This window comes from Hirundo rustica, chromosome 3 (genome assembly GCF_015227805.2).
Source record: "Hirundo rustica isolate bHirRus1 chromosome 3, bHirRus1.pri.v3, whole genome shotgun sequence".
NCBI lineage: Eukaryota > Metazoa > Chordata > Aves > Passeriformes > Hirundinidae > Hirundo > Hirundo rustica.
In genome coordinates this window covers 64620210-64637633 of record NC_053452.1, presented here as the reverse complement: position 1 = coordinate 64637633, position 17424 = coordinate 64620210, and the positions used below count along the sequence as shown (strand labels likewise).

General features: G+C 41.4%; 1 protein-coding gene across 1 annotated transcript; it reads right to left on the bottom strand.

The window, feature by feature from the left end:
- Window positions 1-43: 43 nt before the first annotated feature.
- On the bottom strand, window positions 44-17010 carry SERINC1 (serine incorporator 1). The gene is made up of 10 exons (XM_040058384.1): window positions 16853-17010; window positions 11123-11284; window positions 9464-9657; window positions 6558-6637; window positions 6306-6443; window positions 5083-5252; window positions 4893-4983; window positions 3453-3594; window positions 3114-3344; window positions 44-1597 (listed from the first exon to the last, which is right to left on the bottom strand). Exons 1-10 carry the CDS (start codon window positions 16889-16891, stop codon window positions 1459-1461), a joined length of 1386 nt encoding a protein of 461 aa, XP_039914318.1. The 5' UTR covers window positions 16892-17010; the 3' UTR covers window positions 44-1458.
- Between the last annotated feature and the right edge of the window lie 414 nt (window positions 17011-17424).

The window sequence follows — 17424 nt, the reverse complement described above, 5'->3', positions numbered from 1 at the left end:
CAGTGCTACAAAGCATGCCCCAGAGAGGGGATGAGACAGCAAGTCACAGAACATCTTCATCCAAATTTATTTATTAATAAGGTAACAACATATTCCAAATTATTACAAGCCTTTACTAATCTTTCCATTACTGTCTCAAGTTTGACTTGACATGTCAGACTTTTGCAGTAAATGTCAGTGTTCAGGTGCAGAATTAAAATAAAAGCTTAGAGAACAGCAACAGGAAGTCACAGTTACAAACACCACAGAAAGAGATGAGCATGACATCTGCTGCAGGCTCCAGGGTCACTCCCAGTCAGGCTGCTCTAGGCTCAAGTTGTAGCAAGTAACAGAGAATTTATGCAGCTTATGTACGTCAGTTACAAAGCAGCAAGCACAAAAGCACTTTAAGATTTCGTAACTGCACAAGAACTATGCTTAGATTTAGACTTTATAGGCTCAAGTCCATCTCTGGCAATGGACAACAAGCAAAATACCTAATATAGTAAAAGATTTCAAGATTCAGAACCCCAAATATTTTAAGAAACCCTTCAGTTGAAGCCTCAGTAAATGTAAATCTCCTCCTTTAGTTATTGTAATTTCAGTGCTCCTTTTCCTCCACTTTTTTTTTCAATCACAATACTCAATTCCTCCAAAGGGCTTACACAGCTTTCAACCACTCAGCTCCTTGCAAACTCCATGATTGTAGCTTAGCCAAGAAGCAAGTGGCACAGAAAACAGCAATAAATTACAGCACAGCTATGCCATTTAAACTACTTAAAAAAACAATAATAACAATATGTAGATGCACATTGTAAACAGGTGCCTTAAAAACATGCTTCTGAGCCTCTGATACCAGGGTAGTTCACCCCAGGGTGCTTGTCCTCCTGTGTGCAATGGGACACACTGGACTGGCTCCTCTGCAGCTCCAGGTGCAATTTTCCCCTCTCAAATGTGTGCTGAAGGTACTGCTGGCCCTCGGCATGGGGAAGGTCAGGCTGTTAGTGCCAAAGTGCTGCAAGATGTGCAGTGAACCCCAACATGCTCCACTTTGAGTCTAACAACACTTACTCAAGGCTTACTTTGGAATCAAGGCAACAGGGATCATCAAAGGCAGCCCCTCCTTCACTTGCAAAGCCTGACCTAGCACTGTTTAGTTACACTTCCACTTTTTTTCCTAAAACCATTTAATGCAACTGAGGGGAAAAAAACCATACTCCCAAAAGCTCTTGATCTTACATCTCGTGCTCCGAAAGCACTCAAACTAGGAGTCATCCCAAGAAAACCATCATTACAGCAATTACCATTGAGCTCAGCTAGAAAAAGTCATTTAATGAAATGGTTCAAGGTAATCATGCAGGATAAAGCAGGGAATACTACCTGGACAGCACACACACACACACGTATTTACACCCACGCTATTACCCCAAATACTGTTTGCTTCAGCGCTAACACAGCCTCCCTCCAGAGCAGCACAGCTCAGTCAAAGTCGCGGTTGGTAAGAACCAGCGGAGCCACCAGAGTCCACACGTAGAGCACGATGCCGATCCAGCTGGAAGAGATCTTCACCCACACGGACGGCCACTTGCTGGTCATTGTCTCATAAGAAGAATCCGGACTGTGAAAAGGAAAGAAAAAGGATCATTTCCAATTTTTTCAATACAACATACTTGTGTTCTAAGCCACCCTTCAACACTGTTTTCACAGGAGATCATGTTCAATTCACACCTCAAAGGACTCTTCTTCCAGGCAGTTTACACCAGTCTGTACAAGAACAGCACTTGTAAACTGATGTCAAAGGAGGTGGAGAAACAACAGCAGCACAAAAAAACCCTCAGTATGAGAAGCTGCCAAGCAGCAGAAATAATTACAAGGAATCTAACAAATCTGCAAAAAGGGAGTAAATGGGTGGCACACAAGAGATACAAAGAAATGTGTTTTGCCTTGACAAAAGGACACCATCTAGAGAAATTAATCATCTTGATGTCACATTGACCCAGGTAGGGCCACAAATCAAATCCACAGCAGGGGTACATATTAAGAGTTATTTCTGAAAGCAGTACCTTTTAGTGTTGCTTTTTTGACAGAAATTGTTCTCTGCCGAGTAACTAGAGACCTTAATTTGTATTTCTTAATTCTGAAGAACATCTGATCAAGCTGTTAGCAACAGTTCACACAACGGAGGCTTATTTTATTGTGAGGATTTTTTTCAAGGAGCAGACAACTTCTTCCTTCCACCAAGCCCTGTCACAGAATGACTGTGGTTGGAAGAGACTGCTGAAGGTTCTCTAGTCCAGCTCCACTGTTCCAGTGGGGACACCTAAATCCAGCTGCCCCAGATGGGATTGGAGTATCTCCAAAAACAGAAAACTCCACAACTTCCCCTGACAACCTGTGCCAGTGCTCAGTCACCCTAGCAATGGAAAAGTGTTTCCTGATGTTCAGGGGGAATCACCTGAGTGTCTCAGTTTGTGCCCTTTGCCTCTGACTGTGTCACTGGGTGCCACTGAGAAGTCCTGGCTCCATCCTCTTTGCACACCTGCTTCAGGTGTTTACATACATTGGTGAGACACCCCCTGGACCCTCTCTTCTCCAAGGTGAACAGTCCCAGCTCTCTCACCTTCTCCTCATACCACAGATGCTCCAGTCCTTTCATCATCTTTGTGGCCCTTTGCTGGACTCTCTCCAGTATGTCCATGTCTCTCTCATACTGGGAAGCCCCAGAACTGGAGGAGTCACTCATATTGAGGAGATGGGAAGAAACACCTCCCCCTTGACCTACTGATATAACATGTCCTTTTTCTAGCTCTCTGTACCAGACATTGGCCTAGTGTTTACTAATTTCTAATTGTTAAATAATTTAAGACTTTATCCTGTTCACTTCAGCAGGATGTATTTCAGCAGTTCAGTGAATGACAAGAATCACCTTAGAAAAAAACATGACAGGTGCTTGTGAACAAGTTGGCTACAGTTTCCAAATACAGCTCCCTAACTGTAATTCAAGCAGTAACTTCCCTTGAGAAGGCCCACTCAAGACCTACATTCCAGAGCATGCAACTTGTGCTTCCTTGCCCAGCAAGAGATTGCATCATGTATGCTTATTATCAGCACAACATCTAATCAAATGTAAATACCTGTACCAGTTGGTAAGTGTCATCATGATATACAGTGATGCCAGGAAAAGCATGAAGTGGAAGAAGGAGTAACTGTAAGTAACTCCATCCCTCTCATTATCTATAGCTCGGTGAACATCATCTCCATCATCAAGGGAGCCATCACTCCTGGGCATTCCATCCTCTATCAGTGTTGATTCATCACTGGTCAGCATTAGCTTGTTAACCTGGCTGTTGTTGGATGTCCGGATGCTGGATTTGACAGAAAAGGAGAGGGTACAGTTACCCAAATAAATACAATTCAGTATCCAACAGTAAGAAGTGACACAAATTAATGTATTTTTTTAAGAGGAATCTTACCTTGAATAGAGAACACACAGCAAAAACAAAACCAGTCCTACAATTCCTTGTGCATCCCACCACTGCACTACCTGACCTTGGGTTGGAATTGTGGTGCTGTTGTAACCAATGATGCTCAGCAGACTGGGGTTACAGCGCCTGTCTGTGAGGGAAATTGCATTAGAATTTACATAAAACAATAACAGGACAAATATTTAATAGCACATTTCCATGCTAAATGCACAGAAATAGAAAGGAACTTTGCAACTGTGACAGTCTTGAAGTAAAATCTGAATCTAATTTTAGCTTACTGAATCTCTCTAGACTGAGAAATGACAGTATAAATGACATAAAAATCTGTTTCTTCAAGCAGATAAAAGGATTCTGAACTTATGTAAGATATGCATCAACTGCTTTACTATTCCATCTCACATAATTATATGCAACAAAACAAAAATTGCTGTATAATAAACTTCAGAAATTCTACTCCTAGAAAACAAGTTTGACAAACATTTTCTATAGATGGGATACCCAAGTCATCCCAGAACTGGAAAACAATGCCAGTAAGTCAGTTTTTCATTATGCGTGGTTCCCAACCCACAGCACCCACAGGTAACACTGATGAAACCGCTGAAAGTAGTAGACAATCTTATTTCCCCATATTCACTGCCTGAATTAGATGACTCATGTATTCCATGGCATGGAAGCACAGAAGAATGTCCATAACTAAGATAAAAGGGTCAGAGACCCAATTAAAACCACTAAAATCAATATCAATTTTAATCACCAGAATTTCTGCACTTATTTTTTTAGTTTTAGAGATATTCAACTGTTTCCAGACACAATAAACATTGATAACATTTATTAATACTTGTTATAAATTCTCACTTTGGAAAAATGTAACTTAATAGCAGTAGCATCTTGGTCACCTAAGAAACGTGAAACCTGGTAGAAAGATGAAACTCCTAGACCCCTCAGTGGAGTTGTGGTGATCTGCAAAATCTAAGCTTTAGAACACTGCAGTTCTGCCAGTAAAGAGCAGAAATTCTTACATGCCATATAAGCAGAGGGAAAAGACATTACTTAGTATGCTGGCTGCAGAGGGGGTGGAGCTCAGAGATGCATGGGGAAGGCCAGGTTGCTATTTTATGCCTCCCACATGGTTGCTGGGAACGTGGCTTCAGGGGGAGGAAAAGGTGAGCACACCCTGAAGAAGGTGCCACTCTGCTTCCCTCTCTCCCTCAAGGGAGCTTCCTGGACCAGCCACGCAGACCGTGCCCTCCCTCACTGCTGCCCATCCCTTCCTATCCCTCAGGGGAGTGGGCTCCTGGCAGCACACAGAGCTCAGCCCTAAGGCAGGCACATTCAGTACCCTGTTCTGATGCTGCCCTTCAAGAGAGGTGGAAGTACAATTACTGCTGAACCAGTTACCCAGAAAGCTCGACATTGCATTACACTTACCTGGCTCATTGGTCATAGCTGACCAAGTCAAATACATTGTGTAAATTGTGATCACCGAAGACTGCAGCAAACCAGACCTTGGCTGAGATTCCTACACAACGGAGTCACAAAACCAGGAAGTTAGGCAATCAGAAGTTGCAGGCACGATTATATTGTGATAACACAGGAGGCAACAGAATTAAAATAGTACCTGAATCCTTGGCAGAATTGACATTACAGAAGCACCAATACACAGGAGCATATTAACACTGATGAATGTCTTGTTTTCAGAACAACCTTCTGGATGAGTGTAATAAACATAAAACAAGACAATAGCTACCAGAGACAGCAGATAGTTGACAGCTGTAGCTGAGAGCAGGGCTGTGAAGAAATAAAACCATAGTTAAACTGGTTAATAATGAAGACTACTTAGACTGGAATGATACTGCATGATTATCAAGTGTGCGATACAATACACAAGAGATCTGGGCACTGAAACTTAAAAGTTCTCAAATAGCCTATAAAGTATTAAAAAGAAACAATACATGGGAATCCTGAAGCCATCCTTGATTCTCCAGTGCTCTAACAGCAACCAGGAAGTGCAAGAAGGATAAAGGAACACAGTTGTACTGCACACACTTTGGCTAACAGCTTAAAAAAGAAACTGAAGAAATCCTTCTCCAGCAGAGGCTAAAACAAAATCTCATTTCTAAATTACACCTTAGTATAAACAATAAACAGAGAAGTGGACACTGAATGAAGACAGGCCATGTTGTCTTTTAAAACACCTATATCACATCTTGAAACACTTTATTAAAATATAATTTCTCCAGTGAAATTACTTGTATTCTCCTTCACTACCCTGGCCTTTCACTCAGCATATACCTTCGAAGAATGGCTGACTGGCAACCACATAAAACAATTGTTTGAGATGATTCTACTCAACACAAAGCACTAACAGGTTACTTTGTTTTTAATTGGCACTAAAGGGATGGCAAAAATCCCTTGTGGCTGAAAAAAAACCCCAAAAAACAACAACCACCAAAAAGCTGCAGTTGCCACTTCTCTGATATCATGATGCACACAAAGCTCCACCTGAACACAAGGAAGAACTTCTTTATTTTGTGTATGACTGCACCCAAGAATAGATTGCCCAGAGAGGTTGTAGAGTCTTCCTCACTGGGGACATTAAGAACCATCTGAACACAATCCTGTGCTATGTGCTCTGGGATGACCCTGCTTGAGCTGGGAGGCTGGATCAAATGAGCTTCTCTGGTCCCTTCCAACCTCACCCATTCTGTGATTGTGTGAAACTCATGCTTGTGTCCCAGGGAACAGATCTTACTACTCAGAGGCTGCTGCACCTCTCCTTTATTTAACACAATGCACATTAAATGAAATTTAAAACTTGATTATAGTACAGTCCCTTCTTACCTGCATACCAGCATCTTGAGTTTCCTTCCTCCATTTTTTCAACCCAAGATTCATTCCAGGAATGGGCAAAGTCAATAAGCAAGACCAGCTGAATAAGAATAAAGCAGAATGCTCCAGCCATACCTACATAAAACCACACTGGGAAAGAAGTAAAACAAAACCAGTTAAGAACCACAGGTGATTTATCCCCATCTTAGTGTCCCTGAACACAGATAAGCACTTCAGTTACAAAGGAAGACAATATTCCCTCACCAGTTGTAAATGGTCCCTCTGGTATGAAGAAAGCTCCAACGCTAATTGCAAGTGCCGTTGCAAACTTAAAGAACCAGAATCTAAAGGGAAATAAAAAAAAATGAGGCAACTGTTAAGTCTGGTCTAATTCACACATAAAATAGACATCTTTAGGAGTTGTTTGCTTTTTTTTTTTTCATTTGCTCATTCTTAACTTCCCTCATTTGAAGCAGGATAAAAATTTTATCCACCCAAGATTTCTGTTCTCCAAAAAATTATGCTTAAACTGTACTAGACTGACACAGAGTTTGATATGTTTCCCAGAGGTATCTTACTCATGAATTACAAATTAGGCCAATTGTGAGCTGGTTTTTTTCTTCCTAAGATCATTTTAAACCAGAGTAGTGAGATTATTGAATTGTCTGCATATTAGAAAAACGGGTTTAAAAACCCCTACTGCTTTTAATATCAAAGATCTGACTGGTGCCTACAATGACATAAAATACTACACTGGAGCTCCCTGCCAGGCTTGGTTCACCTTCCTACATGAGAGAGACCTACAAAAGTCTGTCTTCCCACCCAACTTCAGATTCTTTAGGCCTACAGCTCATGAGGATTTATCACAAAACAAAAGCAAATTATTTATCCTGCACAGAAAAGACACAATCAAGTTCTAAATCCCCATTTCAGTGCAGTGTCATGGGAATTTTTCTTCCGGTAAAAGACATGCATACACAGACCATCAAAACACTCAGATGTTTCCATAAACCACACAAGGGAGCATCCTTCACCAAAGACAAAACAAACTCACCCCAAATACTAACTGTATAAATATACCCTGCATAGGGAACTTCAAACTGTTCTGCCAACAAAACTGCAAGAAGGTAAAGACTTTTTTCTGATTCCAGTGAAAGGCAGCTCCAAAAACAGGCATGATACCATCTACATGCACTTCAAAACTGCATATAACAGCACAAAGATATGTACCACACCCCCACAATGTCAAATACTTGTCAATTTTTCAAGTTTTCTAACCCTTCCTATTTCTTCCCATACTTTAAACAAGTTTAATCTCTCTTGCTGGCCATTACAATCGAATGATGGAGACCAGAAGAGTAAGTGCCAGTCGTGTGGACAGGAACTACGTGTGATGACAGAAGTGTAGAATACAGAACAAAATGGACTAATTCCCTGGGATATAGAGAATTGACTAAATCCAGTCTGGAAGTCAAATTAAGTTGTAACATTTACAGTGCAATACAAACCCCACTAAAACTAGTTTTAGAACCCAGTTTTTAAAATCAATGTCATTCTCAATTATACAAGTAAGAATGGGTTCAAGTTTGTATAAATTTAATCTCCAACTCTAGACTTTTTTAAGGGGTCTTAATGCTTTTACCCCATATGACAACAGAAAACAACAGTCATCTGAAATAGCACCTAAAGCTGCTGCGCATCCTGTACAAGCCAGCAACTGTCTCATAGATACATTATAGTAGTTTTTTCTACTGTTATCATAAGCCTGAGGCAAGAAAACACTCATTAAAAAAAGCAGAGAAGGTGAACACTGGTACTAGATCATATTACTGGGCTTAACCTGCATGCAAGCATGAAAAAGTTAGTACGCATATATGCAAAAACCTCGTATTCTGAATATTTCAAATCACTAACAAAAAGATTAAATCTCAAAGTATTACTGAACATACACACAATTTCAAAAATTAAAAGCCATAAAGCCTTTAATAAAGCAATGAGTTATTACAGAAGTGTTGAAAGTAATGTTATTAAATATTTTACCAGCAACAGTTAAATAATATATTTTTTTCTTTTTATCCTAGTGCTGATGTTAGATTGGCTAAGAAGAACAAACTGCTATGGGTTGCATAAACGGTACCTAAATTTGTATTGGAGAGCACAACTCCAAATAAGGTTATCAAGAAAATCCCAAACACTTAAGAAAATTTTAGGTAAAAAACACCCCACATCATGAAAGTTCACCATGTGCCTTTTTCTGAAAAAAAAGCCCAAAACACAACAGAGCTCTGATACAGAATGTAGCTGAACCACTTTCTTCTTGCTTACCACAAGCATGTTCTCCTGAACAAAGCAGGGTGGAGGGAAAGGCTGAACTGAGTTACTATTGCTAACATATCTTAATACTGTGCTCTCTTTTCCTTTAGACCAAAAAAACCCAAAAATAAACAAAGCAATATACTGCTTAATTATTTTATTTTCCCCTACAGAAATAATTTGAAGCTTTTTCTCATTTTATGCTAGACATGTTTAATGCTACTATAATATAAATTATATACTGAATATAAACTAACATTTCATGGCTCAGCTGTTCATAGCTTCTGTTAAATACTGTCACCTTGAAAAAGCAGTAGTCTAAGCAATCAGCACCACCAAGATTAGGCACCATAAATGGTTTTAGGGTTTTTAGCATCAAGCCCTCTTACAAATATTTACATCTCCTTGGTTCAAAGAGCTACATTACACATAGGCAGAGCCTGGATGAAAGCTACCACTTGTGTCAACACACAAGTTGAAATTCCACTATATTCTTCCATCTGATTACCCTAGCTAAAATGAAATACAAAAGAAAATCTGCTGTACAGTTCAGAAACTAGACACATAACTCATTTCTTTTTGGAGAGGGGCAACTGAAAACATAGCAGAAAGAGAAAAGATACATTTTACACATCTATATGTAGATATAGACATGTAACTATAACCTTTAAAGCTATAACCTTTAAAAGACAACTGTTCAGAAAAGAACAAAAATTCTTATAAATTTCTAAGTTAAGAGAAATATAATTGTCAGAGAACAGATGAGGCTCTTAAATCTTATTTCCTGAAAAAAATCTCTGTGGAATGAAACAAAAATTAATCAATAACTCATCTCAGCACTCATTTCCGCATCTTACCCATTGTGCACTGCTGCTCTGGGGTCATTGCTGCTCTTCACTTTGATCATCAGCAAGGAGAAGAGAAGGAAGAACATGGCCATGCCAAAGCACACGCGGTACACGGCCTTGTAGCCAACCAGGACATCACAATTCACATGGCCTTGCACACCAGGAATACTTGTTCCCAACCCTCCATCACAAAATCCAGGAATCTGACAAACACAAGACAAGTCAGTCATCCTCAGAAGACCTCCTGTCATCAAATGTATTTTAATAAATTTCCAATAAACAATTCATTAATATTGTAACATTACGCAAAACTATTAACACTGATAGAAAATATGATAAGATTTGAAGGACTGTATCATTAGCTACAGTCCAACTAGAATATCAAACACATGCAAGGAAAAAAAAACCCAAAACTCTATAGCCAGAATAAAATAAATCTTTCATTAGAATAGTTTGGGTTGGAGGAGACCTTTAAAGCTCACCTAGACTAACCCCTCTGCCATGGGCAAGGACATCTTCAACTACATCAAGCTGCTCAAGGCCCCATTCCACCTGACCTTGAGTGTTTCCAGAAATGGGACAGGGATCTTATTAACAGGTTTTTTACGTTAATAGCAATTTCAGAACTTCTCAAAGAAATGAATTTTTCCCTTGCTGATCTGAATCAAGAGATAATCAAAGATCTGGGAACTGGTAAATTTGACTTGACAGTTACCATCAGGCTTATGACCCACCTAGGTGGTGGTAGCCCGCTTACATCTCTTTAAAACAGACACAGCCTTTTCCAAAAAAGTACCATCACCACCAATTAGGTGTATCAGTAATCTCCACATGAAACAGCTGAAAACAATCTCTCCAGTCACTACCAGGACATGAGCAACATATTTTAGAAGTCAAATCATGCTCCAGAAGGATGTAATTTTCTTTCCTAGGCGACTAAAACAGCTCTCACTGAAGCTCTAATGTGGTAACTACACCAACCTACAATACACATTTACAGATGAATCATTTGGGGGAAAAGAACATGAAAATCATGTCTAAACAAAGCTACCATCTACTGAAAAAAACTGAAGACTGCAAAACAGAACTGAAGTACATGCAACCCAAGTTCAGTGAACCTGAACCTCTATTGTAACTCACATTACCACTCTCCAATTTTATATCATGTTTTCATACAGCTAATAAACTGTAAGATCCTACAAACACTTCCTAATTCCCTGGATGGAAACCATGCTGATATGATTAGTGAAAAGTATTTTTGTTACTGCAGACTTTAAAACAGAAGTTTAACTAGTACAGCACAACCAAACCAGAAGACGTCTTAGCGTGGTTTTTTTTTTTAATCACAACCACAATAAAAATTAAGTGCCATAAATACAAGCATCTCAATAATTAACTTAATTTGAAACTACACATACATAAATTTTATTTGATGCAAAAGTTTTTTTTTTTCTGCTCTGAGCATTCAAAGAAGAGGTTTTACCTCAAAATAGTGCTTTTCATCTACAGAGGGATCTTCCCCCAACCTCTTGATTTGACTTACAAACAAATTAATGGTGACTGTGAAGCACAGCTGGCAGCAAAATGATATCCATGCTTTTGAAGATGTCAATTACTATTATCTGTGACATTTGTTCCACCAAAAATGTCAGCAATAAATAACCTGACCTTCTTCAGCTGCTCTTCCATGCCTGGTATTAGCATCACACAGGCAACGCTCACGCCAAGAAGTAAAAAGAAGGCATAAATCAGCCGAGTTATGGTGGAGTTGTTTCCACTGGGGCAGCATCGGCAAAGCAGGCACGGGGCACTTCCACACAAGCACGGTATCTGACAGAAAGACAGAACATGAATTATTTAAAAAGCTATGGATTACTAGATTTCAGTATTTAATCAGACTGGGCAGATCATCAGAAATTATAATGGAAAATGACTCATCCTGTACATCCCACCACTGGTGCAGACTATGTCACTGCAACACGTTACAGAGCCACTAAACAACAGCGCTTCCCAATGCATCGCTGCACAGTGAAATTACGGCTATGCCAGAAGCAATCATTTAGCCATTCAGAAGGAATAAATAGGAGATTCAGGCTCATTTGTTCTCTTGAATTTTATTTAATTTCAGCTAAATGACATGCTAAATGCTTTTGTTATCATCTACATCCTCCCTTCCACAGCTGCAGAGATTAAATAAACACACCACAGGAAAAAGATAGGAGCACAACTGCCACGTAGGTACACTCCCAGCACCCGGCACATTTGGGATACAATCCTCACTGGGGCCATAAATATTTCCCAAACACAAAAACCAGGTGATGGAACCTAAATCTTAGGTTGAAAACTATTTAATATTAGCAGCTACTCACATATCGTGTAATTCTGTTAGTCTGCAAAATTAACTTATGCAATGTAAAAGTTACGAACACTAAGAACAGAGCAAATATGCAAGCACATGTGTTACTGATACCAAACATCAATGCCAGAAGTAGATGGGAATGCTGTACAGTTGTAATACTACAAGGGAAAAAAAAAAACCAAAAAAAACAACAAACGGGAAAAATTTACCTGTATTTCATTCTTACATAGAAAATTGTTCTAAGTCATTTCATCAGGAAAGGACTGGGTAGCAGGGAACAATTCTTGCCACTTGCTGAATGACAATTTGGAAATTAAAAGGCAAGGTACCACAAGTAAACATCAGCCAAAGGAAGAGAGGTACAATCGAAATGTGTGATCGCTGGTGTTCTCTGAGCTACAACAAACTATGCTACCTTTGACACAGAAAGATACTGACCAGGGTTAAACCCAGCTTCTCCCCCAGCACACATCCAGGGACAACTCCACCATGGGACAAAAGCCCCAGGTGTTCATCACTGCATGAGAGACATGCAGTCACATAAAGACAGAAGCAGTTACAAGGCCACATGACCGGGACATGTCAATCACCCAGTATGGCATGTGTCAGAAAGAGTTCTCAGCAGTCTAGTCATACGACAACCAAAAAATGCCAGCAGTCCGCTGCTACTGGAGAAGCCCCAGGGGCTGCCGGGAAAAGCAGACAGATTGCCACAACACCCCTGGCAGCCTCCTGAGAAGCCCTCGGGAAAAGGCCAATTATCATCCTTACAGTTTCAACCAGACTCACAAACAGGACCCACAAACTTCATCTTTTACATAACTTCCGGTATTCTCTTTTACACATGTTCCTTCCCAAGGAGCCAAGAAATTTCACTCCACTCCCCTAGAGAATCATCACTGAATTAGCAAACTTCACCATTACATTTGCCTTGCTAAACCAGTGAAACTAGGCAGATTGTCAATTAAGTATTTCAGGATGTACAAGTCATTATATTGCCCCTTTTTATCTTCTTCTCCACTCAGCATCATTATAGCACAAATGATATGAAGGTGTTGATTACAGGAGGTTTCACCTCAACATAATACAGAAATTATTTAGAAGACTGAGAGCAACCAGTCCCTGCGAAAACCTCCGCAGGAGATGGTAGTCTCCATCACTGGAGGTTTTCAAAATGCAACTGGACAGGGTACCAGATCATTCCACTCAGGCCATCTTTTTCCTAGAACATGGACCAGGTGGACCTTTGAGGCTGCTCTACTACTGCAAGCAATTTCACTAGGGGCATCTATGCTTTGTAAGCAGCAGGAAATGTATGGCAAATATTGTCTCCAAGTGCACCCAAATTTTATACTACTAATGTCTTACACTATTTCCTACACATACAAATAACCTTTCCAGTGAAAAATATCTGTTCTCTGTTCAAAAAATTACTGTCCTGAACTAATTCTGTCTGCATTAATATTTCTAAACATACTGTTGAATAAAAGGTTGAGTTTGGCAGAATAGACTGTATGACTATGCTCATCTGCAGGAGCATGTGTTACAAAAACTCACTTCTGTAAGGAATCCCAGTGTTACATTGTTTGTTAAAGACCTAAATAATTCAAGCAACCCGCTCCTTGCTCAGGGGAAGCAGAAGCACAAATGCTTCTACAGACAGGAGAGACTAGCAGTAGCTGAAATGAAGATGATTGTTGCCACCTCACTGGAAAACAATGTGCCTTAAGAGAATCCATACCTCACTGGAGTGTCTGAGCTCCAACACCAGCTTTTAAAATGTTCTGCCCCTAAACAGCTCATGCACACACATGAACAAGAGACACCTCTTGATATGTGACACTCTTTATACAAGCTGGATACTTACACGAGGACTCATGTTACAGTCCAATTCTCTTTCTTTGGCAAAAGATAATAAAATACATAGCGTTCCAACAAAACAGTACTATATTATCGGCAAAACTACTTGTTACAGACTTGAAAAAAGAAAAAAAAACCAAAGAACATTCTGCCCATGGAATTCAGCTTACCAGCAGAGGAGACGAGGTGAGTTTGTGCCACTTTCTTCCTAAATTTAAAGCCTACCTCCCACAAAAATTTCAGTACTACAAACAGCAAAATACTTTGGAGAATATATATATGGAAATACCATGGAGAATCAAAGCTTAACTCCCCAGGTGTGACTCAGCTTAGTCACAGAGGCAGACAAAAAGCAACTCTACAATTACTTTTTCATCTGCTTCCATAAGGAAGCTTAGACAAAAGTTACTCAGACTCAACTGAAAAAATCTACTGCCTTCCAGAAACTCTTTTACTTACCTACCAACTCATATGCCTTTATATTTTTGAGGAAAAAAAAAGCAGCTCAATGGTGTTTACTAAGGCAAAATAAGAAAAGACAACCCACACACCTACTCTGGGAGCATCCAACTGGGCAGACAAGTAAATTCATGCCTGCTTAACAAGTCACTTCATTCCCCAGGGCAGTGGAAATTGCATGAGGAACACGTAACAAGACATACTGGAGAGAGAAGGAGACAGAAAACCCCACAAAATCATGGAAGGTCAAATGTTACTGATGCATACAGAACTAGTTTTTAACATCAAACGTAATCTTCCTACTGGAGTAATGACTAAATTATTAGATATTGAATTAACTATTTGCAAAAACACTAAGCCCCTGATGGGTCTAGTCAGGATTTAGCTACATCATCCCTACTCTTAAGCTCAAAGACACTGAATTAAATCAAGACCTTTGCCTTGACAGAGAATAAAGAGCAAAACAGCAACCCAGCCGTTTCAGAGAAGATAACAGAGGCAAGACACAGCAGAGGGAAAACGGTACTGCCTTATCAATCTAGGCTGTCAGGAGCAGAAGACTTTTGGTGAGATGGCTCTGCTCTTACAGACAGCTTTGGCCTCATGCCCATCTCTGACAGGCTACCACTGCTCTTAAAAATGCTAACCTGAAGCACTGCCTATCAGCACACGGGAGGGCAGAGCAGTAACACACCACAAAAGCCCAGAAGACACAAGCACGGCATGAGGCCTGACGCGGGGGCCTCAAGCAGAGGCTCTGCTCAGCACAACAAGTCGCCCCGCCCCTGCGGAGGAGCAACACTGACAGCAGCGTCCTCAGGGGCAGAGCAGCTCTGCTGGCCGCGGCACCGCCCACACCAACCCCAGTGCACCTGGTCCAGCTGCTCCCTCCCCCTCACTGAGCGCTCCCTTCTCAGAGCCACAGAGGCAGTACTGCCATATCCTTAGAGACCAGCATGGACAGATTCCTCCTACGCAGAACTGCTGTACAGGCTTTAACTGCTGATTAGCTGTGGCTTTAAATGTGGAAAGAAAATGAACACCTTAAAGCCATCAGGGGAAAGAGAAAAACAATACCAACAAAAACTACCCACCCTGATTTGTTCGGGCACTTTAAAAGAAGGGACAGGAGTTAACTACTCACAGTAAATCTGGTTTAATTAAGATTATGATCTCATGCAAATCATTTTATCAGCCATTAGCTGAATTTCTCTGTAGAGAAACAAACAATCAAGATAAAGTAGACAGGGGTTCTTCATACACTACAAACACCAACCAGTTTCAGAAAGGCTGCTGATGAAACTGAAAATACAGTATATATTAACTCAAGTATTTGAATTACAGCCTATAGTCACAATGTCATGAAGTATTAGACAATAATTAAAAATAATAATGTTAACTATTTTTGGTTAGTAATTAAAGCCTAACTGGCTAAAGTAGTATTTAAAATATTAATGAGAGCGAAATTAACTCTAACAGCAATTAGTTAAAAGGATATTATCAGTGTTCTAGTTGATTATTTATAGGCATATCAGCTGGAAGTTAACCTATGCAGATTTTCCAATTCTATAATAATTTCATATAATTTTTACATGAGATTAAAGGATTATGGATCATCTCTCTTAATTAAAGGTCACTCTGTATTAAAGGAGCCAAAGCCTATACTTTCAGATATCCCAAAAACAGGAGCTTGGATACATATGAGGTTTTGTTATATCATTAGATGTGTGTGTATCAATGCTTTAAGAATACGTAATTTAATTTGTGTATGGTACAATATTTTTGGCATGAAATTCAAATTTTCACAATCCCACTGGCATTCTTATAGCAAACATCTAAAAACTCAAAAAGCACTTTATTGTGTCAATACAGACAAGGACTAGACTTGGAAAGACATATCACTTATGGATAAAAAAACAATGCTTCGGCTGGAGACTTTACCAACTTCTTGCTTTCCTGCACAGTGCCAACAGTGTAAATGCCATCTCAATCTACTGTTTCCCATGAACAAAAGTCACCTGACGGTGCTCCCACAGCACGGTGGTGACACATCACCACGGATTACTGTGCCGCGAGGTAACGATGGCTCGGAGAGACAAAGATGCTACAAAGGGTGGAGCTGCTTAAGACAAAGCCGTAAGAAAGAAAAATTAAATACAAATATTACGATCAGTGAAACGTGCGGGTCTTGATTTTCCCTTAAAAAACGCTGGGGTTCAAAGCATTTGATCAGACTCTTTACAGATTCGGGGAGAGGTGATTTCAGCGGACACCGTAACAACTCCGGCACAGGAACGCGGATTAAGCAGCGCCCAGCAGCTCGACAGGCCTGGGTTAAGGACAAAGCTCCCCATGGCGCCAGCGAAACGGCTCCGGCGACTCCCTGGGGATCCCGGGAGCAGCCCGAAAGAGGGGCACCACGGCGGGGCCCGCCCCCTCCAGCGCGGCGGCGAGAGAGCCCTGCCCGGCGGCGCGGGGCCGCGGCCGCTCGGGGCGGACAGAACCCGGCTAGGTCCGGGCGGGGGCCCGCAACCTCCCCATGCCGCAGGAGGAGGAGGGAAGGCAGCGCCACCGCTGCCCTGAGTGACACAGGCGCGGGGAGGCGACGGGCGAGGCCCGGGGGGGAAGGGAAGGGGGGGAAGCACCGGCCGCCGGCTCCGAGGCTGCGGCAGGCAGGGAAGGGCAGGGAGGGACGCCCGCGCCGTCCGCGCCCACCTTACCCAGCTCGCCATGGAGCAGAGGCCCAGGACGCTGCCCATGGTCCCCGGTGAGCTCGGGCTCGGGCTCCTCCAAGATGGAAGCGGCGGCCGCGGCTCCCGACGCCGTTGTTTACTGCTCCCAGCGGCGCTTCCGGCCGCTCTGACGGCACGGAGACGTCACTTCCGGCCCGGCGCGGCTGCCGCAGGGAGTGCGCCCGCGTTGTGCGGGGCCGGGATGATCCCTGGGCTCCGGTCTCTGCCCGCCTGCAGGCCCGATAAGCAGGGAAGCAGATGTGACCAGGGCAACGGGCAGCAGCCAGAGCCCCTCAGTCACGGACATCCGGCAGCTAAAGCTTGTTAGTTGTAAGCTGTGGGTGTTGCAAATCAAGAGGTAGTGAGCTGGATGTAGTAAATCAAAAACGTTGTATGTCAGTAAAACATACTCGGGGACATCTGGGAACTAACAGACTTTAAGGATGTACTAAAGCAAGGTGTTGATGCGCTTCTAAGGATAAGTTATTAACTTGGCAAAAATATGTGATGTCCATGTATCCTATAGCTCAACTGTGTCCATTATAATACTAAAAGTCACA